The following is a 27,603-nucleotide window of genomic DNA, read 5'->3' as shown; positions in this document are numbered from 1 at the left end:
TTGTCCCCAGGGGTCCCGGCCGAGGCGCTGGCCCTGGACGGCCTCGGGGACCTGGCGGAGCTGACGGTGACAAATGACAACGACGGCGGTGACGTGAGTGCCACCTGTCCCCCAGTGTCCCCAAGTGCCACCATCCCTGCCCCAAGTGTCCCCAAGTGCCACCTGTCCCCCAGTGTCCCCAAGTGCCACCATCCCTGCCCCAAGTGTCCCCAAGTGCCACCTGTCCCCCAGTGTCCCCAAGTGCCACCATCCCTGCCCCAAGTGTCCCCAAGTGCCACCTGTCCCCCAAGTGTCCCCAAGTGCCACCATCCCTGCCCTGAGTGTCCCCAAGTGCCACCGTGTCCCAATGTCCCTGTGCCCTAAAGTGTCCCCAGAGTGTCCCCAAGTGCCACCATGTCCCAATGTCCCAAAATTCCACCATGTCCCAAAGTCCCAATGTCCCCAAGTGCCACCATGTCCCAATGTCCCCAAGTGCCACCATGTCCCCAAGTGCCACCCCCCCAGGTGACGAGCGGCCGGCCGCTGTCCCCGAAGCGCAGCTGGAGCCCGCGCCTGCCTCAGTGTCCCCATGTCCCCAAGTGCCACCGTGTCCCCAAGTGCCACCATGTCCCCAATGTCCCCAAGTGCCACCGTGTCCCAATGTCCCCAAGTGCCACCGTGTCCCCATGTCCCCAAGTGCCACCATGTCCCCAATGTCCCCAAGTGCCACCATGTCCCAATGTCCCCAAGTGCCACCGTGTCCCCATGTCCCCAAGTGCCACCGTGTCCCCATGTCCCCAAGTGCCACCGTGTCCCCAAGTGCCACCGTGTCCCCATGCCCCTGGTACCCCCAGAGTGTCCCCATGTCCCCAAGTGTCCCCATGTCCCCAAGTGCCACCGTGTCCCCATGCCCCTGGTACCCCCAGAGTGTCCCCATGTCCCCAAGTGCCACCGTGTCCCCAAGTGCCACCGTGTCCCCAGGTGACGAGCGGCCGGCCGCTGTCCCCGAAGCGCAGCTGGAGCCCGCGCCTGCCTCAGTGTCCCCATGTCCCCAAGTGCCACCGTGTCCCAATGTGCCCATGCCCCTGGTACCCCCAGAGTGTCCCAATGTCCCCAATGTCCCCAAGTGTCCCCGTGTCCCCAAGTGCCACCGTGTCCCCAGGTGACGAGCGGCCGGCCGCTGTCCCCGAAGCGCAGCTGGAGCCCGCGCCTGACGCTGCGCAGCCACTACGACGCCGTGCGGGCGCTGGCCTTTGTCCCTTGTCACCCGGCGCTGGTGACGGCCTCCGAGGACGCCACCCTCAAGCTCTGGAACCTGCAGAAGCCGCTTGTCCCCAAGAAGTGGGTGACACGCGGGTGACACGCGGGTGACACAGGGGTGGCACGCGGGTGACACGCGGGTGACACAGGGGTGACACGGGGGTGACACGCGGGTGACACAGGGGTGGCACGCGGGTGACACGCGGGTGACACAGGGGTGACACGGGGGGGGGCACGGGGGTGACACGGGGGTGACACGGGGGTGACACGGGGGTGGCACGGGGGTGACACGGGGGTGACACGGGGGTGGCACGGGGGTGACACGGGGGTGACACGCGGGTGACACGGGGGTGGCACGGGGGTGGCACGCGGGTGGCACGGGGGTGACACGGGGGTGACACGGGGGTGGCACGGGGGTGACACGGGGGTGACACGCGGGTGACACGGGGGTGGCACGCGGGTGACACGCGGGTGACACGGGGGTGACACGCGGGTGGCACGGGGGTGGCACGGGGGTGACACGGGGGTGACACGCGGGTGACACGCGGGTGACACGGGGGTGGCACGGGGGTGGCACGGGGGTGACACGGGGGTGGCACGGGGGTGACACGGAGGTGACACGGGGGTGGCACGGGGGTGACACGGGGGTGACACGCGGGTGGCACGGGGGTGGCACGGGGGTGACACGGGGGTGACACGCGGGTGACACGGGGGGTGACACGCGGGTGACACGGGGGTGGCACGGGGGTGACACGGGGGTGGCACGGGGGTGACACGCGGGTGGCACGGGGGTGGCACGGGGGTGACGCGGGTGACACGGGGGTGGCACGGGGGTGGCACGGGGGTGACACGCGGGTGACACGGGGGTGACACGGGGGTGGCACGCGGGTGACACGGGGGTGACACGCGGGTGACACGGGGGGGGCACGGGGGTGACACGGGGGTGACACACGGGTGACACGGGGGTGACACGCGGGTGACACGGGGGTGGCACGGGGGTGGCACGCGGGTGACGCGGGTGACACGGGGGTGACACGCGGGTGACACGGGGGTGACATGGGGGTGACACGGGGGTGACACGGGGGTGGCACGGGGGTGACACGGGGGTGACACGGGGGTGGCACGCGGGTGACACGGGGGTGACACGCGGGTGACACGGGGGGGGCACGGGGGTGACACGGGGGTGACACGCGGGTGACACGGGGGTGACACGGGGGGGGCACGGGGGTGGCACGGGGGTGACACGCGGGTGGCACGGGGGTGGCACGCGGGTGACACGGGGGTGGCACGGGGGTGACACGGGGGTGACACGCGGGTGACACGGGGGTGGCACGGGGGTGACACGGGGGTGACACGCGGGTGGCACGGGGGTGACACGGGGGTGACACGTGGGGGACACGGGGGTGACACGGGGGTGGCACGGGGGTGGCACGGGGGTGACACGCGGGTGACACGGGGGTGGCACGGGGTGACACGGGGGTGACACGCGGGTGACACGGGGGTGGCACGGGGGTGACACGGGGGTGACACGCGGGTGACACGGGGGTGGCACGGGGGTGACACGGGGGTGACACGCGGGTGACACGGGGGTGGCACGCGGGTGACACGCGGGTGACACGGGGGTGACACGGGGGTGACACGCGGGTGACACGGGGGTGGCACGGGGGTGACACGCGGGTGGCACGGGGGTGACACGGGGGTGGCACGGGGGTGACACGCGGGTGACACGGGGGTGGCACGGGGGTGGCGGCGGCGCTCGGCGCGCCGTCCTCACCTTGGGTCACCCGGGTTTGTCACCGCCGTCCCCTCAGGAGCGCGGCGCTGGACGTGGAGCCGGTGTACGCCTTCCGCGGGCACAGGTGTGTCACCTGCTGTCACCTGCTGTCACCTCATTGTCACCTCGGTGTCACCTCAGTGTCACCTTCGTTGTCACGTCGATGGTCGTGGTTTTATTTCTCTTTTTGGTCACTTTGTCGCTTTGGTGTTGTCTGGTTGTCACCTCATTGTCACCTCATTGTCACCTGGTGGCACCTGGGTGTCACCTGGGTGTCACCTCGGTGTCACCTCAGTGTCACCACAGTGTCACCACAGTGTCACCTCAATGTCACCTCAGTGTCACCTCAGTGTCACCTCAGTGTCACCTTCAATGTCATCTCAGTGTCACCTGGGTGTCACCTGGTGGCACCTGGGTGTCACCTGGGTGTCACCTCGGTGTCACCTCAGTGTCATTTCAGTGTCACCTCAGTGTCGCCTCAGTGTCACCTTGGGGTCACGTCTTTGTCACCTTCATTGTCACGTCGGTGGTTGTGGCTTTATTCCTCTTTTTTGTCACCTGTGTGTCACCTTGGTGTCACCTCAGCATCACTTCAGTGTCACCTCAATGTCACCTCATTGTCACCTCAGTGTCACCTCAGTGTCAGCTCAATGTCACCTCAGTGTCACCTCAGTGTCACCTCTTTGTCATCTCTTTGTCACCTTCATTGTCACATCCTGGTTGTGGCTTTATTCCTCTTTTTTGTCACTTCGGTGTCACCTCCTTGTCACCTGGTTGTCACCTGGCTGTGATTTTATATTCAGATTTTTTTGTCCCTTTGTCACCGTCCCAGGGGCCCAGGAGGTGACACAGGTGACACCGGTGTGACCTCTGTCCCTTTGTCACCGTCCCAGGGGCCCAGGAGGTGACACAGGTGACACCGGTGTGACCTCTGTCCCTTTGTCACCGCCGCAGGGGCCCGGGAGGTGACACAGGTGACACAGGTGTGACCTCTGTCCCTTTGTCACCGTCCCAGGGGCCCAGGAGGTGACAGCGGTGTGACCTCTGTCCCTTTGTCACCGTCCCAGGGGCCCGGGAGGTGACACAGGTGACAACGGTGTGACCTCTGTCCCTTTGTCACCGCCGCAGGGGCCCGGGAGGTGACACAGGTGACACCGGTGTGACCTCTGTCCCTTTGTCACCGTCCCAGGGGCCCGGGAGGTGACACCGGTGACACCGGTGTGACCTCTGTCCCTTTGTCACCGTCCCAGGGGCCCAGGAGGTGACACAGGTGACACCGGTGTGACCTCTGTCCCTTTGTCACCGTCCCAGGGGCCCAGGAGGTGACACAGGTGACACCGGTGTGACCTCTGTCCCTTTGTCACCGCCGCAGGGGCCCGGGAGGTGACACAGGTGACACAGGTGTGACCTCTGTCCCTTTGTCACCGTCCCAGGGGCCCGGGAGGTGACACCGGTGTGACCTCTGTCCCTTTGTCACCGCCGCAGGGGCCCAGGAGGTGACACCGGTGTGACCTCTGTCCCTTTGTCACCGCCGCAGGGGCCCGGTGCTGGCGGTGGCGGTGGCGGCGGGTGACGCGGGTGACAGCGGTGACATCGGTGACACCGGGCTGTGCTGCAGCGCCGGCGCGGACGCTCGGATCCGCTGCTGGCGCCTGCCGGGGCTGGACAGCGACCCCTACGATGGCTACGGTGGGTGGCACCTGGGGACACCTGGGGACACCTGGGGACACCTGGGGACACCCGGGGACACCCGGGGACACCTGGGGACACCTGGGGACACCCGGGGACATCGGGGGGTGTGGTGGCAATGGCACCAAATGTCCCCCAACGTCCCCAGTGTCCTCAATCCCCCAATGCTCCCAATGTCCCCAATCTTCCGACGTCCCCAGATGTCCCCCCCATGTCCCCGATGTCCCCAGTGTCCCCAACATCCCCAAATGTCCCTGGTGTCCCTGATGTCCCCAATGTCCCCATGTCCCTGGTGTCCCTGATGTCCCCAATGTCCCCGACATCCCCGATGTCCCCTGGTGTCCCCAATGTCCCCAAATGTCCCCAATCCCCCAATGTCCCTGATGTCCCCTGACGTCCCCGTGTCCCCGGTGTCCCCAGTGTCCCCAACGTCCCCAATGTCCCCACTTTCCCCGATGTCCCCAATGTCCCTGATGTCCCCAATGTCCCCAGTGTCCCCACTTTCCCCAACGTCCCCAATGTCCCCAATCCCCCCAATGTCCCCAATGTCCCCGATATCCCCTGATGTCCCCGATGTCCCCTGATGTCCCCAATGTCCCCAACGTCCCCAACGTCCCCAATCCCCCAATGTCCCCAATCCCCCCAATGTCCCCGATGTCCCCAATGTCCCCACTTTCCCCAATGTCCCCACTTTCCCCGATGTCCCCAATGTCCCCTGATATCCCCACTTTCCCCGATGTCCCCGCTGTCCCCGATGTCCCCTGATGTCCCCAATGTCCCCGCTGTCCCCGATGTCCCCTGATGTCCCCGTGTCCCCAGACCCGCGGGTGCTGCGGGGGGTCCTCGATGGCCACTCGGACGCCGTCTGGGGCCTGGCCTTCGATGTCACCGGGCGTCACCTGGCCTCGTGCTCGGCCGATGGCACCGTGCGCCTCTGGGACCCCCGCGGGGACAGCGGCGGCGGTGGCACCTCGGGCGGTGGCACCTCGGGCGGTGGCACCTGCCTGAGCGTCCTGGACGGGCACAAAGGTGAGCGGGGACACTGGGGACGGCTGGGGACACACCTGGACACACCTGGGGGTGTTGGGGACAGCTGGGGACACAGCTGGGGACATTGGGAACACACCTGGTGGCGTTGGGGACACACCTGGGGGTGTTGGGGACACACCTGGGGACATTGGGGACACACCTGGGGTCACACCTGGGGATGCTGCGGACATTGGGGTCACATTTGGGGATGTTGGGGACACACCTGGGGACATTGAAGACACACCTGAGGACACACCTGGGGATGTTGGGGACACACCTGAGTGACCTGGGGACACACGTGGGGACATTGGGGACACCCGGGTCACACCTGGGGACACACCTGAGGACATTGGGGACAGCTGGGGACACATCTGGAGACATTGGGGTAACACCGGAGTGACCTGGGGACACCTGGGACACACCTGGACAGCCCGGGGGTCTCCTCTGGTGTCACACCTGTCCCTGTTGTAGATCACGGTGTCCCCACCTCGGTGACGTTCGTGCCCACCCAGGTGTGGCACAGCTGTCCCCACACCTGTCCCCCAGGTGTCTCACCTGTCCCCTCACCTGTCCCCCACAGATCACGGTGTCCCCACCTCGGTGGCGTTCGTGCCCACCCAGCCGGCGCACCTGGTGGCCGGGTTCCGCTCCGGTGCCACCGTCCTCTACGACCTCGAGGCCACCAAGGCCACCCTGGTGTCCCCAAACGGCGGTGAGTGACCCCCCGATGTCCCCAGGGGCCACCTGAGGTCACCTGAACCCCCCCCCCGATGTCCCCAGGGGCCACCTGAGGTCACCTGAACCCCCCCGATGTCCCCAGGGGCCACCTGAGGTCACCTGAACCCCCCCCGATGTCCCCAGGGGCCACCTGAGGTCACCTGAACCCCCCCCCCGATGTCCCCAGGGGCCACCTGAGGTCACCTGAACCCCCCCGATGTCCCCAGGGGCCACCTGAGGTCACCTGAACCCCCCCCCCGATGTCCCCAAGGGTCACCTGGGGCCACCTGAACCCCCCCCAATGTCCCCAAGGGTCACCTGGGGCCACCTGAACCCCCCCTGGTGTCCCCAGGGGCCACCTGAGGTCACCTGAACCCCCTCCAAATGTCCCCAAGGGTCACCTGAACATCCCTGATGTCCCCAAGGGTCACCTGGGGTCACCAAGTGGTCACTCTGGGTGTGCCCAGGTGTGCCCAGGTGTGCCCTGACCCCCGATGCCCCCCGTGTCCCCGCAGGTGGCCGTGCCCAGGTGAACCAGGTGGTCACTCTGGGTGTCCCCAGGTGTGCCCAGGTGTGCCCAGGTGTCCCCTGACCCCCCGTGTCCCCAATGTCCCCGCAGGTGGCCGTGCCCAGGTGTCCCCAGCTGGTCACTCTGTCCCCAGGTGTCCCCAGCTGTCCCCTGACCCCCCGTGTCCCCGCAGGTGGCCGTGCCCAGGTGAACCAGGTGGTCACTCTGGGTGTCCCCAGGTGTGCCCAGGTGTGCCCAGGTGTCCCCTGACCCCCCGTGTCCCCAGTGTCCCCGCAGGTGGCCGTGCCCAGGTGAACCAGGTGGTCACTCTGGGTGTCCCCAGGTGTGCCCAGGTGTCCCCAGGTGTCCCCAGGTGTGCCCAGGTGTCCCCAGGTGTGCCCAGGTGTCCCCTGACCCCCCGTGTCCCCGCAGGTGGCCGTGCCCAGGTGAACCAGGTGGTCACTCTGGGTGTCCCCAGGTGTGCCCAGGTGTCCCCAGGTGTCCCCTGACCCCCCGTGTCCCCGCAGGTGGCCGTGCCCAGGTGAACCAGGTGGTCACTCTGGGTGTCCCCAGGTGTGCCCAGGTGTGCCCAGGTGTGCCCAGGTGTCCCCTGACCCCCCGTGTCCCCGCAGGTGGCCGTGCCCAGGTGAACCAGGTGGTCACTCACCCCTCGCAGCCGCTGACCGTCACGGCCAGCGATGACCGCGCCATTCGCTACCTGGACAACCGCACAGGTGGGCGGGGCGCGGCGCTCGTTAGCGTCAGTGGGGTCATTAGGGGTCATTAGTGTAATTAAGGGAGGCCATTAGGGTAATTAGGGGGTCTTTAGGGGTCATTAGGGGGTCATTAGGGGGTCACTAGTGTAATTAAGGGAGGCCATTAGAGTAATTAAGGGTCATTAGGGTAATTGGGGGGTCATTAGGGTAATTAGGATGTCATTAGGGTAATTAGGGGGTCATTAGGGTAATGAGGGGTCATCAGGGGGTCATTAGGGTAATGAGGGGTAATTAAGGTAATGAGGGAGTCATTGGGGTGATTGGGGGTAATTAGGGGGTAATTAATGAAATTAGGGGGTCATTAATGTAATTAGGGGTTATTAATGAAATTAGAGGGTCATTAGGGTAATTAGGGGTCATTAATGTAATTAGGGGGCCATTAGGGTAATTAGGGGGTTATAATGGGTCGTTAGGGTAATTAGGGGTCATTAGTGTAATTATGGGGTCATCAGGGTAATCAGTGGGTCATTAGGCCCCGTGCTGACCACGCCCCCCAGGCCCCTCCCCGATGTTAACCACGCCCCTGTCCCAGGCCCCGCCCCCGCTGACCACGCCCCTGTCCCCAGGTAAGGTGGTGCACTCGATGGTCGCTCACCTGGACGCCGTCACCTGCCTGGCCCTGGACCCCAGCGGCGCCTTCCTGCTGTCCGGCAGTGAGTGACCGCTGAGTGACCACTGAGTGACCGATGGGTGACCAATGGGTGACCAATGAGTGACCATGAGTGACCGCTGAGTGACCGCTGAGTGACCGCTGAGTGACCAATGACCACTGAGTGACCAATGAGTGACCAATGGGTGACCATGAGTGACCAATGAGTGACCACTGAGTGACCCAATGGGTGACCGCTGAGTGACCAATGAGTGACCAATGACCACTGAGTGACCAATGAGTGACCGCTGAGTGACCAATGAGTGACCAATGGGTGACCAATGAGTGACCAATGAGTGACGATGGGTGACCACTGAGTGACCGATGGGTGACCACTGAGTGACCAATGAGTGACCAATGACCACTGAGTGACCAATGAGTGACCGCTGAGTGACCAATGAGTGACCAATGAGTGACCATGAGTGACCGATGGGTGACCACTGAGTGACCAATGAGTGACCCCTGAGTGACCAATGAGTGACCAATGAGTGACCATGAGTGACCCTGAGTGACCACTGAGTGACCACTGAGTGACCACTGAGTGACCGATGGGTGACCATGAGTGACCAATGAGTGACGATGGGTGACCACTGAGTGACCAATGAGTGACCAATGAGTGACCCCTGAGTGACCACTGAGTGACCAATGAGTGACCAATGAGTGACCATGAGTGACCAATGAGTGACCATGAGTGACCACTGAGTGACCATGAGTGACCAATGAGTGACCAATGAGTGACCGCTGAGTGACCGCTGAGTGACCAATGAGTGACCAATGAGTGACCAATGAGAGACCAATGAGTGACCAATGAGTGACCGATGAGTGACCAATGAGTGACCATGAGTGACCATGAGTGACCAATGGGTGACCAATGAGTGACCAATGAGTGACCAATGAGTGACCGCTGAGTGACCAATGAGTGACCATGAGTGACCATGAGTGACCAATGAGTGACCAATGAGTGACCAATGAGTGACCAATGAGTGACCATGAGTGACCGATGAGTGACCATGAGTGACCGATGGGTGACCGATGGGTGACCAATGAGTGACCACTGAGTGACCAATGAGTGACCGATGAGTGACCAATGAGTGACCAATGAGTGACCGATGGGTGACCGCTGAGTGACCAATGAGTGACCCCTGAGTGACCACTGAGTGACCGATGGGTGACCAATGAGTGACCATGAGTGACCAATGAGTGACCAATGAGTGACCAATGAGTGACCGATGGGTGACCACTGAGTGACCAATGGGTGACCAATGAGTGACCAATGAGTGACCGATGGGTGACCAATGAGTGACCATGAGTGACCAATGAGTGACCATGAGTGACCGATGGGTGACCGATGGGTGACCACTGAGTGACCGATGGGTGACCACTGAGTGACCGATGGGTGACCAATGAGTGACCGCTGAGTGACCATGAGTGACCAATGAGTGACCAATGAGTGACCGATGGGTGACCATGAGTGACCAATGAGTGACCAATGAGTGACCAATGAGTGACCGAGTGACCAATGAGTGACCGCTGAGTGACCAATGAGTGACCATGAGTGACCGATGAGTGACCATGAGTGACCAATGAGTGACCGCTGAGTGACCAAGGAGTGACCAATGGGTGACCAATGAGTGACCATGAGTGACCAATGAGTGACCAATGAGTGACCGCTGAGTGACCAATGGGTGACCAATGAGTGACCAATGAGTGACCGCTGAGTGACCACTGAGTGACCAATGAGTGACCAATGAGTGACCCCTGAGTGACCACTGAGTGACCGATGAGTGACCGATGGGTGACCAATGAGTGACCATGAGTGACCAATGAGTGACCAATGAGTGACCAATGAGTGACCAATGAGTGACCGCTGAGTGACCAATGAGTGACCAATGGGTGACCGCTGAGTGACCGATGGGTGACCAATGAGTGACCATGAGTGACCAATGAGTGACCACTGAGTGACCATGAGTGACCAATGAGTGACCAATGAGTGACCAATGAGTGACCACTGAGTGACCATGAGTGACCAATGAGTGACCAATGAGTGACCAATGAGTGACCGCTGAGTGACCAATGAGTGACCAATGGGTGACCAATGAGTGACCATGAGTGACCAATGAGTGACCCTGAGTGACCATGAGTGACCATGAGTGACCCTGAGTGACCACTGGGTGACCAATGAGTGACCAATGAGTGACGATGGGTGACCACTGAGTGACCGATGGGTGACCACTGAGTGACCAATGAGTGACCACTGAGTGACCAATGAGTGACCAATGAGTGACCAATGAGTGACCGCTGAGTGACCAATGAGTGACCCCTGAGTGACCACTGAGTGACCGATGAGTGACCGATGGGTGACCACTGAGTGACCACTGAGTGACCCCTGAGTGACCACTGAGTGACCATGAGTGACCAATGAGTGACCAATGAGTGACCCCTGAGTGACCACTGAGTGACCGCTGAGTGACCAATGAGTGACCAATGAGTGACCAATGAGTGACCACTGAGTGACCACTGAGTGACCGATTAGTGACCAATGGGTGACCAACGAGTGACCGCTGAGTGACCAATGAGTGACCAATGAGTGACCAATGAGTGACCAATGAGTGATCCCTGAGTGACCACTGAGTGACCGCTGAGTGACCAATGAGTGACCAATGAGTGACCAATGAGTGACCACTGAGTGACCAATGAGTGACCAATGGGTGACCAATGAGTGACCAATGAGTGACCAATGAGTGACCCCTGAGTGACCGATGAGTGACCAATGAGTGACCAATGAGTGACCAATGAGTGACCACTGAGTGACCAATGAGTGACCAATGAGTGACCAATGAGTGACCACTGAGTGACCAATGAGTGACCAATGGGTGACCAATGAGTGACCAATGAGTGACCAATGAGTGACCACTGAGTGACCATGAGTGACCAATGAGTGACCAATGAGTGGCCAATGAGTGACCAATGGGTGACCGCTGTCACCTGTCCGTGTCCCCAGGTGTGTCTGTGTCCAGGTGTGTCCCCAGGTGTGCCCCCCTCTGTCCCAGGTCACGACTGCTCCCAGTGCCTACGGCACCTGTGTGACCTCACCTGTGTCACCTCACCTGTGTGACCACACCTGTGTGACCTCACCTGTGGCACCTGTGTGACCACACTTGTGTCACCTCACCTGTGTCACCTCACCTGTGTCACACCTGTGTCTCTGTGTCCCACCTGTGTCACACCTGTGTCCCACCTGTGTCACACCTGTGTCACACCTGTCACACCTGTGTCACACCTGTGCCACACCTGTGTCCCCTCTGTCCCCAGGTCACGACTGCTCCCTGCGGCTGTGGCACCTGTGCCAGCGCACCTGTGTGCAGGAGCTGCCCGCTCACCTGTGTCACACCTGTGTCACACCTGTGTCACACCTGTGTCCCTCTGTCCCCAGGTCACGACTGCTCCCTGCGGCTGTGGCACCTGTGCCAGCGCACCTGTGTGCAGGAGCTGCCCGCTCACCGCCGCAAGCACGACGAGGCCGTGCTGGCCGTGGCCTTCCACCCCCGGCGCGCCCTCAGCGCCAGCGCCGGCGCCGACGCCCTGGCCAAGGTGTTCGTCTGACACCTGGGCACACCTGGGCACACCTGGGGACCACACCTGGGCACACGTGGAGACACCTGGGGACAGCGCCAGGACGGGTCAGGACGCGGTGCCGTTTGTTTCTCTGCGTGTCGGTGGCACCTGTCACCTGCCCCAGACCGGGGTGACACCTGGACGCACCTGGGCACGCCTGGACGCACCTGGGCACACCTGGATGCACCTGGGGACAGCGCCAGGACGGGTCAGGACGTGGTGCCGTTTGTTTCTCTCTGTATTGGTGGCACCTGTGGTGGCCTTTCACCTGCCCCAGACCAGGAGCACACCTGGGCACCACACCTGGGCACACCTGGGCACCACACCTGGGCACACCTGGGGACAGCGCCAGGACACGACAGGAGGTGGTGCCATTTATTTCTCTGCGTGTCCGTGGCACCTGTCACCTGCCCCAGACCGGGGTGGCACCTGGACACACCTGGGCACACCCGGTGGCACCTGGCACCTCCCCCAGACCGAGGTGACACCTGGGCACACCTGGTGGCACCTGGGCGCCGCACCGGACCCGGCCAGGAGGTGGCGCCGTTTGTTTCTCCATGTGTTGGTGGCACCTGGTGGCACCTGTCACCTCCCCATGTCTGTGGACCAGGTGTGACACAACTGAGGTGGCACCTGGGCACACCTGGGCACACCTGGCGACCTCATCACAGACCCGGAACAGGACAGGAGGTGGCACCACGGTGACGTTATTCGTTTCTCTGCGCATTGGTGGCACCTGGCGGCCTCTTGTCACCTCCCCCTGCACAGGGACCAGGTGAGGTGGCACCTGGGCACACCTGGGCACACCTGGGCACACCTGGGCACACCTGAGCACAGCGCAGGAAGTGGAGCAGGAGGTGGCACCGGGGTGGTGTCATTTGTTTCTACCTGTGTTGGTGGCACCTGGTGGCCCAGGGAGCAGGTGAGGTGACACCTGGGCACACCTGGTGGCACCTGGACAGGTGAGTGACACCTGGGCACACCTGAGGTGGCACCTGGGCAGGTGAGGTGGCACCTGGGCACACCTGAGGTGACACCTGGGGACACCTGGGCACACCTGGGGACACCTGGACAGGTGAGGTGGCACCTGGGCACACCTGAGGTGACACCTGGGCACACCTGAGGTGGCACCTGGGGACACCTGGGCACACCTGGGGACACCTGGACAGGTGAGGTGGCACCTGGGCACACCTGAGGTGACACCTGGGCACACCTGAGGTGGCACCTGGGGACACCTGGGCACACCTGGGGACACCTGGACAGGTGAGGTGGCACCTGGGCACACCTGAGGTGGCACCTGGGCACACCTGGGCACACCTGGTGGCACCTGGACAGGTGAGGTGGCACCTCCCGTTGTCACCTGGCCTTGCCCAGGGCTGAAGGGCTCTGTCCCCTCCCCCCCCAAAAAAAAAAAAAAATTGGGACAAATTTGGGACAATTTGGGGACTTTTTCCTCCAGGTAAATCCCAAATTTTAAGGATTTTTTTTCCTCCATTTTTTAGGATTTTTCCCCCAATTTTTTCATATTTTCCTCCACCAGGGAAATCCCAAATTTGGGGGATTTCTTCCTCCAGATAAATCTCAATTTTTAGGGATTTCCCCCAAAATTTTTAGAATTCTTCCCCCGTCCGAATCCCAAATTTTAGGGATTTTCCCCCAAAATTTGGGGATTTTCCCCTCCAGTTTTTTGTATTTCCCCCCCCCCCCCCCCAACAGATAAATCCCAAATTTTGGGGATTTTTCCTCCTGGATAAATCCCAAATTTTGAGATTTTTTTTTTTTCCCCGTGGGTAATTCCTAAATTTTATGGATTTTTTTTTTCCACCAATTTTTAGGATTTTCCCACCCAAGTAAATCCCAATTTTTGGGTTTTTCCTCACAAATTTTGGCATTTCCCCCCAATTTTTTGAATTTTTTTTTTCCCCCAAGTTTTTGGGTTTTTCCCCCAAGTCAATCCCAAATTTTGGGGAATTTTTTTCCTCCAAGTCAATCCCAAATTTTGGCATTTTCTCCACAAACTTTTTAGGATTTTTTTTTTTCCACCTGGAAAATCCCAATTTTGGGGATTTTTTTTTTTTCTCCAATTTTTAGGATCCTTTTCCCCCAGATTTTTGGGATGTTTCCCCCTAATTTGTAGGATTTTGTTTCCCTCGGAAAAATCCAAAATTTTGGGATTTCACCACCTGGATAAATCCCAAAAATTAGGGATTCTCCCCACCCCCCACCCCCACATTTTTTATATTTTCCCCCAAAATTTTCGGATTTTTTCCCCCAATTTTGGGGAATTTTTTTCCCCAATTTTTGGGAGTTTCCCCCTCCAAATTTTGGGATTTTTTTCCTCCCAATTTTTTCCCCCCAAATTTTGGAATTTTCACCCCCCATTTTTGAGATTCCCCCCCCCCACACACCGATTTTTGGGATTTTCTCCCTTTGTAAATTTTGTACAGCCGAGAACTCCCCAAAATCCCCGAAAAATTCCCCAAAATTCCTTCTGGAATCCCCCAAAGCCGCCCAGATCGGCCCCCCCGGGGCTGCCAGCGCTGCCTTATCACCGTGTGATAATCGGGGAGCCCCAAATTCCCGGGAATTCCCCCCAAAACCCCCGGCATTCCCAAAATTCCCCTTTTTCACCGAGTTTTCTTGGATATTTATTTGGGGTTTTTGGGGTTTTTTGGGGTGGGGGAGGGGCGGCAATAAAAGATTTTGGCAAAAAAAAAAAAAAAAAAAAAAAAAAGTGGTGGCCCTGAGGGGGGGAGGGGACAAAAAAAGGGACAAAATTGGGGAAAAAAGGGACAGAAATGGGACTGAAAGGGACATTTCCAGTGTCACCACCCCCCCTTTGTCCCCAAATCCTTCCCATTGTCCCCAAATTCCCTGAATTGTCCCCAAATCCCCCAATTGTCCCCAAATCCCCCTGAGTTGTCCCCAGTTGTCCCCCCAAATCCCTCCCAGTGTCCCCAAATCCCCTGAATTGTCCCCAAATCCCTCCCATTGTCACCTTCTGTCACCAGTGGGACCCCCCCCCGTGGGTTGGGGACATCGGGGGGTGGCACTGGGGGCACAGGGGACACTGAGGGGACATTGGGGGGCACAGGGAGGTGGCACTGGAGGCTTGGGGGACGTTGGGGACACCGGAGGAGCCACCTGGGGACACCGTGGGGACAGGGACAGGGACAGGGACACGGAGTTCAGTGGTGACAACCAGGACGGGGACACCGTGGGGACAGGGACACAGAGGTGGGGACACGAACTGGGACAGGGACACGGAGTTCAGTGGTGACAACCAGGACGGGGACAGGGACTGGGACGGGGACACAAACTGGGATAGGGACAAGAACTGGGATGGGGACACGATGGGGACAGGGACACAAACTGGGACAGGGACGTGATGGGGACAGGGACACAAACTGGGACAGGGACGTGATGGGGACAGGGACACAAACTGGGACGGGGACACGATGGGGACAGAGACTTCAGTTGTGACAAGAACCAGGGTGGGGACAGGGACAGGATGGGGACACAGATTTCAGTGGGGACAAGAACCGTAATGAGGACACGAACTGGGACAGGGACACGGACTGGGACAGGGACATGATGGGGACATGAACTGGGATGGGGACAAGAACCAAGACAGGGACAGGATGGGGACACAAACTGGGACAGGGACATGAACTGGGATGGGGACAGGAACTGGGATGGGGACAAGAACCAGGACGGGGACAAAGACCAGGATGGGGACAAGAAATGCCATGGGGACAGGGATTGGAACGGGGACACGAACTGGGACTGGGACATCATGGGGACACAATGGGGACACGAACTGGGACTGGGACATCATGGAGACACAACGGGGACACGAACTGGGGACATGAACTGGGGACACACACTGGGACTGGGACATGATGGGGACACAACGGGGACACGAACTGGGGACACACACTGGGACTGGAACGGGGACACGAACTGGGACTGGGACATCATGGGGACACAATGGGGACATGAACTGGGGACATTAACTGGGGACACAAACTGGGACAGGGACATCACGGGGACACAATGGGGACATGAACTGGGGACACGGACAGGGACATCACAGGGACACAACGGGGACATGAACTGGGGACACAAACTGGGACAGGGACATCATGGGGACACAACGGGGACACGAACTGGGGACACACACTGGGACTGGAACGGGGACACGAACTGGGACTGGGACATCATGGGGACACAATGGGGACATGAACTGGGGACATTAACTGGGGACACAAACTGGGACAGGGACATCACGGGGACACAACGGGGACATGAACTGGGGACACGGACAGGGACATCACAGGGACACAACGGGGACAGGGACATCATGGGGACACAATGGGGACACGAACTGGGGACATTAACTGGGACAGGGACATCATGGGGACACAATGGGGACACAACGGGGACACGAACTGGGACTGGGACATCATGGGGACACAACGGGGACACGAACTGGGACAGGGACATGATGGAGACACAACGGGGACACGAACTGGGGACATGAACTGGGGACACACACTGGGACTGGGACATGATGGGGACACAACGGGGACACGAACTGGGGACACACACTGGGACTGGAACGGGGACACGAACTGGGACTGGGACATCATGGGGACACAATGGGGACATGAACTGGGGACATTAACTGGGGACACAAACTGGGACAGGGACATCACGGGGACACAACGGGGACATGAACTGGGGACACGGACAGGGACATCACAGGGACACAACGGGGACATGAACTGGGGACACAAACTGGGACAGGGACATCATGGGGACACAATGGGGACACGAACTGGGGACATTAACTGGGACAGGGACATCATGGGGACACAATGGGGACACAACGGGGACACGAACTGGGACTGGGACATCACGGGGACACAACGGGGACATGAACTGGGACTGGGACATCACGGGGACACAACGGGGACACGAACTGGCATGGGGACAGCACCCTGCAGGGGACACCAGGCTGTCCCAGCTGTCCCCAACTGTCCCCAAGCTGTCACCGGCCGCGCTGTCGGGACACGGCGGTGACAACAACCGGGACGGTGACAACACCCGGGACAGGGACAGCACCCTGGAGGGGACACCCGGCTGTGCCCAGGTGTCCCCGGCTGTCCCCAGGTGTCCCCAGGTGTCCCCAGGGTGTCACAGGCCGGCCCCGGGCCGCGCGTGCGCCGCCAGCAGCAGGCGCAGGGGCGCGGCCGCGCTGTCGCCGTCGCTGTCGCCGTCGCCGTCGCTGCCCCGGTCCGGCCGCACCATCCGGTCGTGCTGGAGGCTGAAGCGCCGCGCGCGCCGGCTGCGGGACCAGTATAGACCAGTATGGACCAGTATGGACAAGTATGAACCAGTATGGACCAGTATGAACCAGTATGAACCAGTATGAACCAGTACATCCGGTCGTGCTGGAGGCTGAAGCGCCGCGCGCACCGGCTGCGGGACCAGTATAGACCAGTATGGACCAGTATGGACAAGTATGAACCAGTATGGACCAGTATGAACCAGTATGAACCAGTATGAACCAGTACATCCGGTCGTGCTGGAGGCTGAAGCGCCGCGCGCACCGGCTGCGGGACCAGTATAGACCAGTACGGACCAGTATGGACCAGTATGGACCAGTATGAACCAGTATGAACCAGTATGAACCAGTACATCCGGTCGTGCTGGAGGCTGAAGCGCCGCGCGCACCGGCTGCGGGACCAGTATAGACCAGTACGGACCAGTATGGACCAGTATGGACCAGTATGAACCAGTATGAACCAGTATGAACCAGTACATCCGGTCGTGCTGGAGGCTGAAGCGCCGCGCGCGCCGGCTGCGGGACCAGTATAAACCAGTACGGACCAGTACGGACCAGTATGGACCAGTATAAACCCGTATGGGCCAGTATAAACCGGTATGAACTGGTATAAACCCGTATGGACCAGTATAAACCAGTATGAACCAGTATGAACCAGTATGAACCAGTACATCCGGTCGTGCTGGAGGCTGAAGCGCCGCGCGCCGGCTGTAGGACCAGTATAAACCAGTATGGACCAGTATGGACCAGTATGGACCAGACTGCGAGGGATCCCAATATAAACCAGTATGGACTGGTACAAACCAGTGAAAACCAGTCCAAACCAGCAAAAACCAGTACAAACCAGTAGAAACCAGTAAAAAGCAGTAAAAAACAATCCGAACCAATCCGAACCAATCCGAACCAGTCCGAACCAACACAAACCAGTCCAAACCATGCCAAACCAGTATAAACCAGTCCAAACCAGTCCAAACCAGTCCAAACCAACACAAACCAGTCCAAACCAGTACAAACCAGTAGGGGCGGCGCTCCTCGGGGCTGAGGCTGCGCCAGAGCTGGGCCAGGTCCCGCGTGGCCGCCGTGGAGGTGAGGCCGGGGATGGCGCTGTCACCTCAGTGTCACCTCGGTGCCACCAAAGTGCCACCGAAGTGCCACCAACCCCCCCCCGTGTCACTGCGGTGTCACCAAACCCCCCCCCCCACCGTGTCCCCTCCCCAGGGGCCTTGGGTGTCCTCGAGGTCCCCCCCCCGTGCTGTCCCCCTGTCCCCATCCTCCCCGTGTCCCCCTCGCTGTCCCCATGTCCCCAAGTGTCCCCAAGTGTCCCCAAGTGTCACCCCGTGACCAACAGAACGTGATGAAGCCACTCCCCTGTGCTCCCATGTCCCCAAGTGTCCCCTGGTGTCCCCCCATATCCCCCCAACGCCCCCAGGTGTCCCCGATGTCCCCAATGTCCCCAATCTCCAAATGTCCCCAATGTCCCCACTGCCCACAATGTCCCCAATGTCCCCAGGTGTCCCCAGTGTCCCCGATGCTCCCGGGGTCCCCAATGTCCCCAGGTGTCCCCGATGTCCCCAATGTCCCCAATCCCCAATCCCCCCAATGTCCCCAATGTCCCCAATCCCCCCAATGTCCCCATACCCCTCAAATCCCCAATGTCCCCAATGTCCCCAATGTCCCCAATATCCCCACTGTCCCCAGTGTCTCCAGTGTCCCCAACGTCCCCAATGTCCCCAATCCCCCCAATCCCCCCAATGTCCCACAATGTCCCCAATGTCCCCAGTGTCCCCAGTGCCCCCAATGTCCCCAATGTCCCCAGTGCCCCCAATGTCCCCAATGTCCCCATACCCCTCAAATCCCCAATGTCCCCAATCCCCCCAATGTCCCCAATGTCCCCAATCCCCCCGCTGTCCCCGCTGTCCCCGCTGTCCCCAGGTGTCACCTCATGTACTCGCGGCGGTTCACGCGGCAGAACATGATGAAGCCGTTGACGCACTTGCGCTTGCGGGGACGTCCCTGTCCCTGTCCCTGTCCCTGTCCCTGTCCCTGTCCCTGTCCCTGTCCCTGTCCCTGTCCCTGTCCCTGTCCCCGTCCCCGTCCTTGTCCCTGTCCTCGGCCGCGGGTCCCCCCCCGGGTCCCCTCGGGGCCACCGGAGCCCGCCGGGTCCTGTGGGGACAGGGGACAGCGAGGTGACACCGGGGTGGCACCGGGGTGACACTGGAGAGAGGGGGAGGGTGACAATGAGGGTGGCACTGAGGGCAGGAAGGTGACACTGGGGTGACAATGAGGGTGACAATGAAGGCAGGAAGGTGACATGGGTGGCACTGGGGGTGGCACTGGGGGTGGCATTGAGGGGACACTGGGGGTGACACTGAGGGCAGGGAGGTGACAATGGGGGTGGCACTGGAGGGGTGGCACTGAGAGGTGACACCGGGGAGGTGACAATGGGGAGGTGACACCGGGGAGGTGACACTGGGGAGGTGACAATGAGGAGGTGACAATGGGGAGGTGACACCGGGGAGGTGACACCGGGGAGGTGACAATGGGGAGGTGACAATGAGGAGGTGACAATGAGGAGGTGACAATGGGGAGGTGACAATGAGGAGGTGACACCGGGGAGGTGGCACTGAGAGGTGACACCGGGGAGGTGACAATGAGGAGGTGACAATGGGGAGGTGACACCGGGGAGGTGACAATGGGGAGGTGACACTGAGAGGTGACAATGGGGAGGTGACAATGAGGAGGTGACAATGAGGAGGTGACAATGAGGAGGTGACAATGAGGAGGTGACAATGGGGAGGTGACAATGGGGAGGTGACACCGAGGGGGGGGAGGGGACCGCACCCACCTGGGGGCTGAGCTGCGCATCCGGGAACAGCTCTGGGAGGGGGGGGAGGGGACACAAAGTGACACTGGGGGGGGGGGGGGAAGGGACATCCCCGGACCCCCAACACCCCCCCCAAAAAAAACCCCACCCAAAATTCCCAAAAATCTCCCCAATTCCCCCCAAAAATCTCAAATTTTCCCCAAAAAACAACAGAAAAAACACGGAAAAAAAAAAACCAAAAAAACCAAATTTCCCCCAATCTCCTAAAAGTTAATTAAAAAAACCCACCAAAAGCCCAAAACGCCCCAAAATTCCACCAAAATCCTCCCAAATCCTCCAAAAAAACACATTAAAAACCCCCAAAATACCAAATTTCCCCCAACTCCTCCTCAAAATCCCTCAAAAAAACCTTCAAAAAACCCAAAAGGTCCCAAACCCCGCCCAAACGGCCAAATTTCATCAAAATCCCGCCCAAAAAAACACAAAAAAAACCACCCCAAAAATCCAAATTTCCCCCAACTCCTCCTCAAAATTCCTCAGAAATTACCTCCCAAAAATCCCCAAAAAACCCCAAACGTCCCCTCCCCCACCTCTGAGGACGCCCTCGGGGGGCTCGGGGGGCTCGGGGGGGGTGAAGAGGGAGGGGCTGAGCCCCAGGACCCCCCCCCGGGGCTGGGGGGGGCTCAGGGGGGGCTCCCAGTCTGGCCCAGTTTGGCAGAGCCAGGGACTGGTGTCCCCCTCCTCATCCTCCTCCTCCTCTTCCTCCTCCTCCTCTTCCTCCTCCCTGGTGGGGGCACCCCAAAATTATGCACCCAAAAAAAGAAAAAACAACAAAAAAACAAAAACAAAAAAACCCACCAAAAAACAAACCCCCCCCAAAAAAAAAACCCACAAAATTTCAACTCGAAAACCAAAAAAAAAAAAAAAAAATTTTGCAAAGGTAACCCCCAAGAATAACTCCAAAATTTCTCCCCAAAACTCCCACAAAATCCCCCCAAAATATCCCCGAAACCCCAAAATTTCACCTCGAAAACACCAAAGGGAAAAAAAAAAAACCACTCAGAATTTCGCAAAGAAAAACCCAAAAAAGCTCAGAAATTTCTCCCCAAAACCTCCACGAGATCCACCCCAAAAAAAAAAAAAAAAAAAAACCAAAATTTCACCTCCGAAACACAAAAACCCCCTCAAAAATTCACCAAGAAACCAAAAAAGCTCCAAATTTTCCCCCCGAAACCTCCACGAGGTCCACCCGAAAACATCCCAAAAAAACCCCCAAAATTCTTTCCTCAAAAATGCCCAAAAAGTGCCTGAAATTTCACAAAAAAAAAAAACAAAAAAAAACAAAAAAAACACTAAATTTCCCCAAAAAGCCCCAAAATTTAACCCCAAAACCCCCAAATTTCCCGTAAATTCCCCCCCCCCCTAAAAGCCCCAAATGTCCCCAAATGTCCCCAAATGTCCCCAAATGTCCCCACCTGGGCTCGGTGTCCCCAAGGCTGGGGGGGGGCGGCTCCGAGATGTCCCCGCAGGGGGGGAGGCCTGGGGGGGATTTTGGGGGGTTTAAAGGAGATTTTGGGGTTTTTTTGGGGGGGTCGAGATAATTTGGGGAGGGGTCTGGGGCGGTTTAAAGGAGATTTTGGGAGGGATTTTGGGGGGATTTGGGGGTATTAGGATTCCGGGGGAGTCCCTAAATTGGGGAGGGGTCCCACATTTTGGGAGGGGTTCCAGAATTGGGGAGAGGGTCCCTAAATTGGGGAAGGGTTGCAAATTTGGGGAGGGGTCCTGAATTTGGGAGGGATCCCGAATTTGGGGAGGGGTCCCGAATTTGGGGAGGTGTCCCTAAATTGGGGAGGGGGTTTCCGAATTTGGGGAGGGGTCCCGAATTTGGGGAGGGGTCCCGAATTTGGGGAGGTGTCCCTAAATTGGGGAGGGGGTTTCCGAATTTGGGGAGGGGTCCCGAATTTGGGGAGGGGTCCCGCTCACCCGCGGCCGCCCGCGCCGCCCGCACGCGCTCCTGCAGGAACTCCAGGTAACCCAGAACGTTCTGCAGCACCTGCACCTGCGGGGACAGCGCTGCCACCTGTCCCTGTCACCTGTGTCACCTCCCTGTGTCACCTGTCCCTGTCACCTGTCCCTGTGTCACCTGTCCTTGTGTCACCTGTCCCTGTCACGTGTCACCTGTCCCTGTCACCTGTCCCTGTGTCACCTGTCCTTGTGTCACCTCTCCCTGTCACCTGTCCCTGTGTCACCTGTCCTTGTGTCACCTGTCCCTGTCACGTGTCACCTGTGTCACCTGTCCCTGTGTCACCTCCTTGTGTCACCTGTCCCTGTGTCACCTGTCCCCTGTGTCACCTGTCCCTGGTGTCACCTGTCCCTGTGTCACCTGTCCCCTGTGTCACCTGTCCCTGGTGTCACCTGTCCCTGTGCCACCTGTCCCTGTCACCTGTCCCTGTCACGTGTCACCTGTGTCACCTGTCCCTGTGTCACCTGTCACCTGTCCCTGTCACCTGTCCCTGTGTCACCTGTCCCTGTCACCTGTCCCCTGTGTCACCTGTCCCTGTGTCACCTGTCCCTGTCACCTGTCCCCTGTGTCACCTGTCCCTGTGTCACCTGTCCCTGTCACCTGTCCCCTGTGTCACCTGTCCCTGTGTCACCTGTCCCTGTGTCACCTCCTTGTGTCACCTGTCCCTGTGTCACCTGTCCCTGTCACCTGTCCCTGTGTCACCTGTCCCTGTCACCTGTCCCTGTGTCACCTGTCTCCGGTGTCACCTCCCTGTGTCACCTCCTGCTGTCACCTCCCCCCGCTGTCACCTGTCTCTGCTGTCACCTGTCCCCGGGGTCACCTGTCCCTGGTGTCACCTCCCCCGATGTCCCCTCGGTGTCCCCACACCCTGATGTCCACCCCTCAATGTCCCCTCGGTGTCCCCCGTGTCCCCTCGGTGTCCCCCCGGTGTCCCCTCCTGTCCCCTCCCGTCCCCCCCCCGGTACCTCGGAGCGCGCCCCTCCCCCGCCGCGGGGCCAGGGCACCATCTGGGCCAACTCGGGCAGCAGCGAGCGCCAGTCCCGGGGGGGCCTGGGGACATTGGGGACATTGGGGACATTGGGGGGATTGGGGACATTGGGGACATTGGGGACATTGGGGGGATTGGGGACAGTGGGGACATTGGGGACATTGGGGATATTGGGGACATTGGGGACATTAGGGATATTGGGGACATTGGGGACAGCGGGGTCAGCGGGGACATTGGGGACATTGGGGACATTGGGGACAGTGGGGACATTGGGGACAGCGGGGACATTGGGGACATTGGGGGGATTGGGGACATTGGGGACAGCGGGGGGACATTGGGGACATTGGGGACATTGGGGACATTGGGGACATTGGGGACATTGGGGACATTGGGGGGATTGGGGACATTGGGGACATTGGGGACAGTGGGGACATTGGGGACAGAGGGGACATTGGGGACACCAAAGGGACATTGTGGGATATTGGGGACATCAGGGACATTGGGGACATTGGGGACAGCGGGGACAGCGGGGGGACATTGGGGACATTGGGGACATTGGGGACATTGGGGACATTGGGGACATTGGGGACATTGGGGGGATTGGGGACATTGGGGACATTGGGGACAGCGGGGACATTGGGGACATTGGGGACATTGGGGACAGCGGGGACATTGGGGGGATTGGGGACATTGGGGACACCAAAGGGACATTGTGGGATATTGGGGACAGAGGGGACATTGGGGACAGTGGGGACATTGGGGACATTTGGGGATATCGGGGACTTCGGGGACATTGGGGACATCAGGGGGACATGAGGACATTTGGGGACAGTGGGGACAGAGGGGACACTGGGGACATTTGGGGACATTGTGGGGGGGCAGGGATGTCCCAGCTGCGCCCCCCCCTCACCGGTGCCACTCTCCGGGGTTGCCGCAGGTCGGGGGCTCCATCCTGGGGGGTCCCGACCCCTTTTTGGGGGTCCCGGTCCCTTTTTGGGGGTCCCGGTCCCTTTTTGGGGAGGGGTCCTGGCTCTTTTTGAGGGTCCCGATCTCTTTTTGGGGAGGGGTCCTGGCTCTTTCTGGGGGTCCCGGTCCCTTTCTGGGGGTCCCGATCCATTTTTGGGGATCCCGGTCCCTTTTTGGGGGTCCCGATCCCTTTTTGGGGAGGGGTCCTGAACCTTTTTGGGGATCTGGATCTCTTTTTGGGGGTCCCGATCCCTTTTCAGGGAGGGGTCCTGACCCTATTTGGGGATCCCGGTCCCTTTTTGGGGGTCCCGGTCCCTTTTTGGGGAGGGGTCCCGGAGCTGGAATGAAATCCGAGACCCCGCAGATCCCAACCCCAGGAGGATCCTGGGGGGGGTTTGGGGGTCCCAGTTTTGGGGTGGGGGTCTCAGTTTTGGGGTTGGGGTCTCAATTTTGTTGAGGGGGTCCCAGTTTTGGGGAGGGGGTCCCCATTTTGGGGAGGGGGTCCCCATTTTGGGGCAATGGAATTGGGGCGGTCCCAAGTGGGCCTTGGGGGGTTTTTGGGGGTCCAAATTTTGGGGTGGGGGTCCCAGTTTTGAGGAGGGGGTCCCAATTTAGGGTGGGGGGGGTCCCAATTTTGGGGCAGGGGGTGCCAGTTTTGGGGTGGGGGCCCCAATTTCGGGGTGGGGTCCCGATTTTGGGGCCATTCGCAGGCCCCGGAATTGGGGCGGTCCCAGGCCTTGGGGGCTTTTTGGGGGGGTGAAAATTTTGGGGTGGGGTCCCAATTTAGGGTGGGGGGGGTCCCCATTTTGTGGGGCGGGGGTCTCAATTTTGGGGGTGGGGGTCTCAATTTTTGGGGGGGGGGGTCCCGGGGCTCCCCCCCCCCCAACCTTCGCACCTCGCTGCCTGCGGCTCGCGCGGGGGGGCGTGGCCGGCGGGAGAGGCTGCGCTGATTGGACGAGGCTTCAAACGGGGCGTGGCTTGGGCCGTACCATGTTCGGGGAAGGGGGGGGTACAGGGGAGGGGTCGGGGACCCCCGTGAGGGGACAAGGACACCGGGGGGGGGGGGGACAAAGGGACCCCGGAGCCCCCAGTGGGAACCGAATCCTTAATTTGGGGAGGGGGCACCCAAAAACCCCTCCCCGGGGGGCGCGGGGCTGGCCACTGGCCGGAGAGGAGAGGGTCAAGTGGCAGAGTGACCACTGGTGGACACTCGGGGGTGGCCACTGGCCGGAGAGGAGAGGGTCAAGTGGCAGAGTGACCACTGGTGGACACTCGGGGTCCTGTCCGAGCAGTGGCCGGAGAGGTGAGGGTCAAGCTGGACACTGACCACTGATGGACACTCGGGGTCCTGTCCGAGCAGTGGCCGGAGAGGAGAGGGTCAAGTGGCAGAGTGACCACTGGTGGACACTCGGGGGTGGCCACTGGCCGGACAGGTGAGGGTCAAGCTGGACACTGACCACTGATGGACACTCGGGGGTCGTCACTGGCCGGAGAGGTGAGGGTCAAGTGGCAGAGTGACCACTGATGGACACTCGGGGGTGGCCACTGGCCGGAGAGGAGAGGGTCAAGTGGCAGAGTGACCACTGGTGGACACTCGGGGTCCTGTCCGAGCAGTGGCCGGAGAGGTGAGGGTCAAGCTGGACACTGACCACTGATGGACACTCGGGGTCCTGTCCGAGCAGTGGCCGGAGAGGTGAGGGTCAAGCTGGACACTGACCACTGATGGACACTCGGGGTCCTGTCCGAGCAGTGGCCGGAGAGGAGAGGGTCAAGTGGCAGAGTGACCACTGGTGGACACTCGGGGGTGGCCACTGGCCGGACAGGTGAGGGTCAAGCTGGACACTGACCACTGATGGACACTCGGGGGTCGTCACTGGCCGGAGAGGTGAGGGTCAAGTGGCAGAGTGACCACTGATGGACACTCAGGGGTGGCCACTGGCCGGAGAGGAGAGGGTCAAGTGGCAGAGTGACCACTGGTGGACACTCGGGGGTGGTCACTGGCCGGAGAGGTGAGGGTCAAGCTGGACACTGACCCCTGATGGACACTCGGGTCCTGTCCGAGCGCGCCCCTCCCCCACCGCAGAATGGAGGGGGGGAGGGGCAGGGGGGGATTTGGGGTGAGGGGGGGTCCCCAAAAAGAGCCGGCCAATGAAATCCCGGCGTTTATTTTGGGGGGGTTCGGGTGAAATCGTAGGTTTTGGGGGGCCCAGATTTTGGGGGGGGGGGTTGTGGGGTTTGGGGGGGGTCTTGGGGGGGGGTCTCAGTTCTGGGGGGCTCTCAGGGTCCGTGGGAGATTTTGGGGGTGGTCCTGATATTTGGGGGGGTCCGTGGGAGGATTTTGGGGGGTGGTCCTCATATTTTGGGGGGGTCTCGAGGTCTCTGGGAAGGTTTTTTTGGGGTGGTCCCGATATTTGGGGGGATCCGTGTGAGGTTTTTGGGGGTGGTCCCGATATTTGGGGGTCCATGGGAGGTTTTTGGGGGTGGTCCCGATATTTGGGGGTCCATGGGAGGTTTTTGGGGGTGGTCCCGATATTTGGGGGTCCATGGGAGGTTTTTTTGGGGGTGGTCCCGATATTTTGGGGGGGTCCAGGGTCCATGGAAGTTTTTTGGGGGGGTGTTCCCGATATTTTGGGGGGGTCCATGGGAGGTTTTTGGGGGGGTGTTCCCGATATTTTGGGGGGGTCCATGGAGGTTTTTGGGGGGGTGTTCCCGATATTTTGGGGGGGTCCATGGGAGGTTTTTGGGGGGGTGTTCCCGATATTTTGGGGGGGGTCCCTGGAAGGTTTTTGGGGGGGTGTTCCCGATATTTTGGGGGGGGGTCCCTGGAAGGTTTTTGGGGGGGTGTTCCCGATATTTTGGGGGGGTCCCTGGAAGGTTTTTGGGGGTGTTCCCGATATTTTGGGGGGGTCCATGGGAGGTTTTTGGGGGGGTGTTCCCGATATTTTGGGGGTTCCCCCCCTCCCCACGTTGTCCCCTCGCTCCCGTGACGTCGCGGGAGTGGGCGGGACCAAATCAGGAAGCCACGCCCTCTTTTTTCCCCCGGCGGCGCGCGGCGGTGACGTCATCGCGGCGCGCGGGACCCGGCGCGCGCGGGGGGGAAGCGGCGGCGCGCGCGGGAGGCGGTGAGGGGCGATCGATTGGGGATCGATAGGGGATCGATAGGGGATCGATGGGGGCTATGGGGGATCGATAGCGGGGGCTATAGGGGTGGGGAGGGGGCTCGGGGCCTGCAGGAGCTGTGGGGGCCTGGGGGGCGGCGAGAGAGCGCGGCTGGGGGGGGCGATGGGGATCGATAGGGGATCGATAGGGGATCAATAGGGATCGATAGGGGGCTATGGGAGATCGATAGGGGGAGCTATAGGGGGTCTGTGGGGTTTGGGGTCTCTGGAGGGGATCCATGGGGTCTCTTTGGGGTCTGGGGTCTCTATGGGGTCCCTGTGGGGGTCTCTCTCTATC

The 27,603-nt window shown here is 60.4% G+C and overlaps 2 protein-coding genes across 3 annotated transcripts in view; one reads left to right on the top strand and one right to left on the bottom strand.

The window, feature by feature from the left end:
- The window catches only part of LOC128782664 (striatin-4-like), a 15,701-nt gene extending 3,631 nt beyond the window's left edge, over positions 1 to 12,070 (top strand). Inside the window, exons 4-12 of the mRNA XM_053933120.1 lie at positions 11 to 93; positions 1,142 to 1,320; positions 3,051 to 3,098; positions 4,551 to 4,702; positions 5,522 to 5,731; positions 6,312 to 6,443; positions 7,589 to 7,690; positions 8,299 to 8,385; positions 11,815 to 12,070. Of these exons, the coding sequence (XP_053789095.1) occupies positions 11 to 93; positions 1,142 to 1,320; positions 3,051 to 3,098; positions 4,551 to 4,702; positions 5,522 to 5,731; positions 6,312 to 6,443; positions 7,589 to 7,690; positions 8,299 to 8,385; positions 11,815 to 11,984 (1,163 nt within the window). The 3' untranslated portion in view covers positions 11,985 to 12,070. The remainder of the gene's footprint in view (positions 1 to 10; positions 94 to 1,141; positions 1,321 to 3,050; positions 3,099 to 4,550; positions 4,703 to 5,521; positions 5,732 to 6,311; positions 6,444 to 7,588; positions 7,691 to 8,298; positions 8,386 to 11,814) is intronic.
- A 2,868-nt stretch (positions 12,071 to 14,938) lies between these two features.
- MEIOSIN (meiosis initiator) lies at positions 14,939 to 24,968 on the bottom strand. 2 transcript variants are annotated; one of them, XM_053933130.1, is made up of 9 exons: positions 24,092 to 24,215; positions 23,159 to 23,243; positions 22,154 to 22,229; positions 21,646 to 21,709; positions 20,761 to 20,954; positions 20,192 to 20,223; positions 19,286 to 19,509; positions 18,361 to 18,450; positions 14,939 to 17,346 (listed from the first exon to the last, which is right to left on the bottom strand). In XM_053933130.1, the coding sequence occupies exons 1-9, from the start codon at positions 24,130 to 24,132 to the stop codon at positions 17,196 to 17,198; spliced, it is 957 nt and encodes a 318-aa protein (XP_053789105.1). In that variant the 5' UTR covers positions 24,133 to 24,215; the 3' UTR covers positions 14,939 to 17,195. The 2 variants fall into 2 exon arrangements, with proteins under 2 accessions (XP_053789105.1, XP_053789106.1); XM_053933131.1 differs by lacking the exons at positions 20,192 to 20,223; positions 20,761 to 20,954 and having other exon boundaries at positions 24,092 to 24,968.
- Positions 24,969 to 27,603: the final 2,635 nt, after the last annotated feature.

Source organism: Vidua chalybeata (assembly GCF_026979565.1).
Source record: "Vidua chalybeata isolate OUT-0048 chromosome 35 unlocalized genomic scaffold, bVidCha1 merged haplotype SUPER_35_unloc_1, whole genome shotgun sequence".
Classification (NCBI taxonomy): domain Eukaryota; kingdom Metazoa; phylum Chordata; class Aves; order Passeriformes; family Viduidae; genus Vidua; species Vidua chalybeata.
The sequence above is the reverse complement of the archived record's forward strand: the minus strand, read 5'-3'. Positions and strand labels throughout refer to the sequence as shown.

What these genes read in the sequence shown, in the direction of transcription:
- MEIOSIN (XM_053933130.1), bottom strand. Translation starts at nt 24,132, where the DNA reads ATGGAGCCCCCGACCTGCGGCAACCCCGGAGAGTGGCACCG. An exon ending in GGGGAGGGGCGCGCTCCGAG is followed by an intron (nt 22,230 to 23,158) that starts GTACCGGGGGGG and finishes CTGTCCCCGCAG; the next exon opens with GTGCAGGTGCTGCAGAACGT. An exon ending in GGCGGCGCGGGCGGCCGCGG is followed by an intron (nt 21,710 to 22,153) that starts GTGAGCGGGACC and finishes AATCCCCCCCAG; the next exon opens with GCCTCCCCCCCTGCGGGGAC.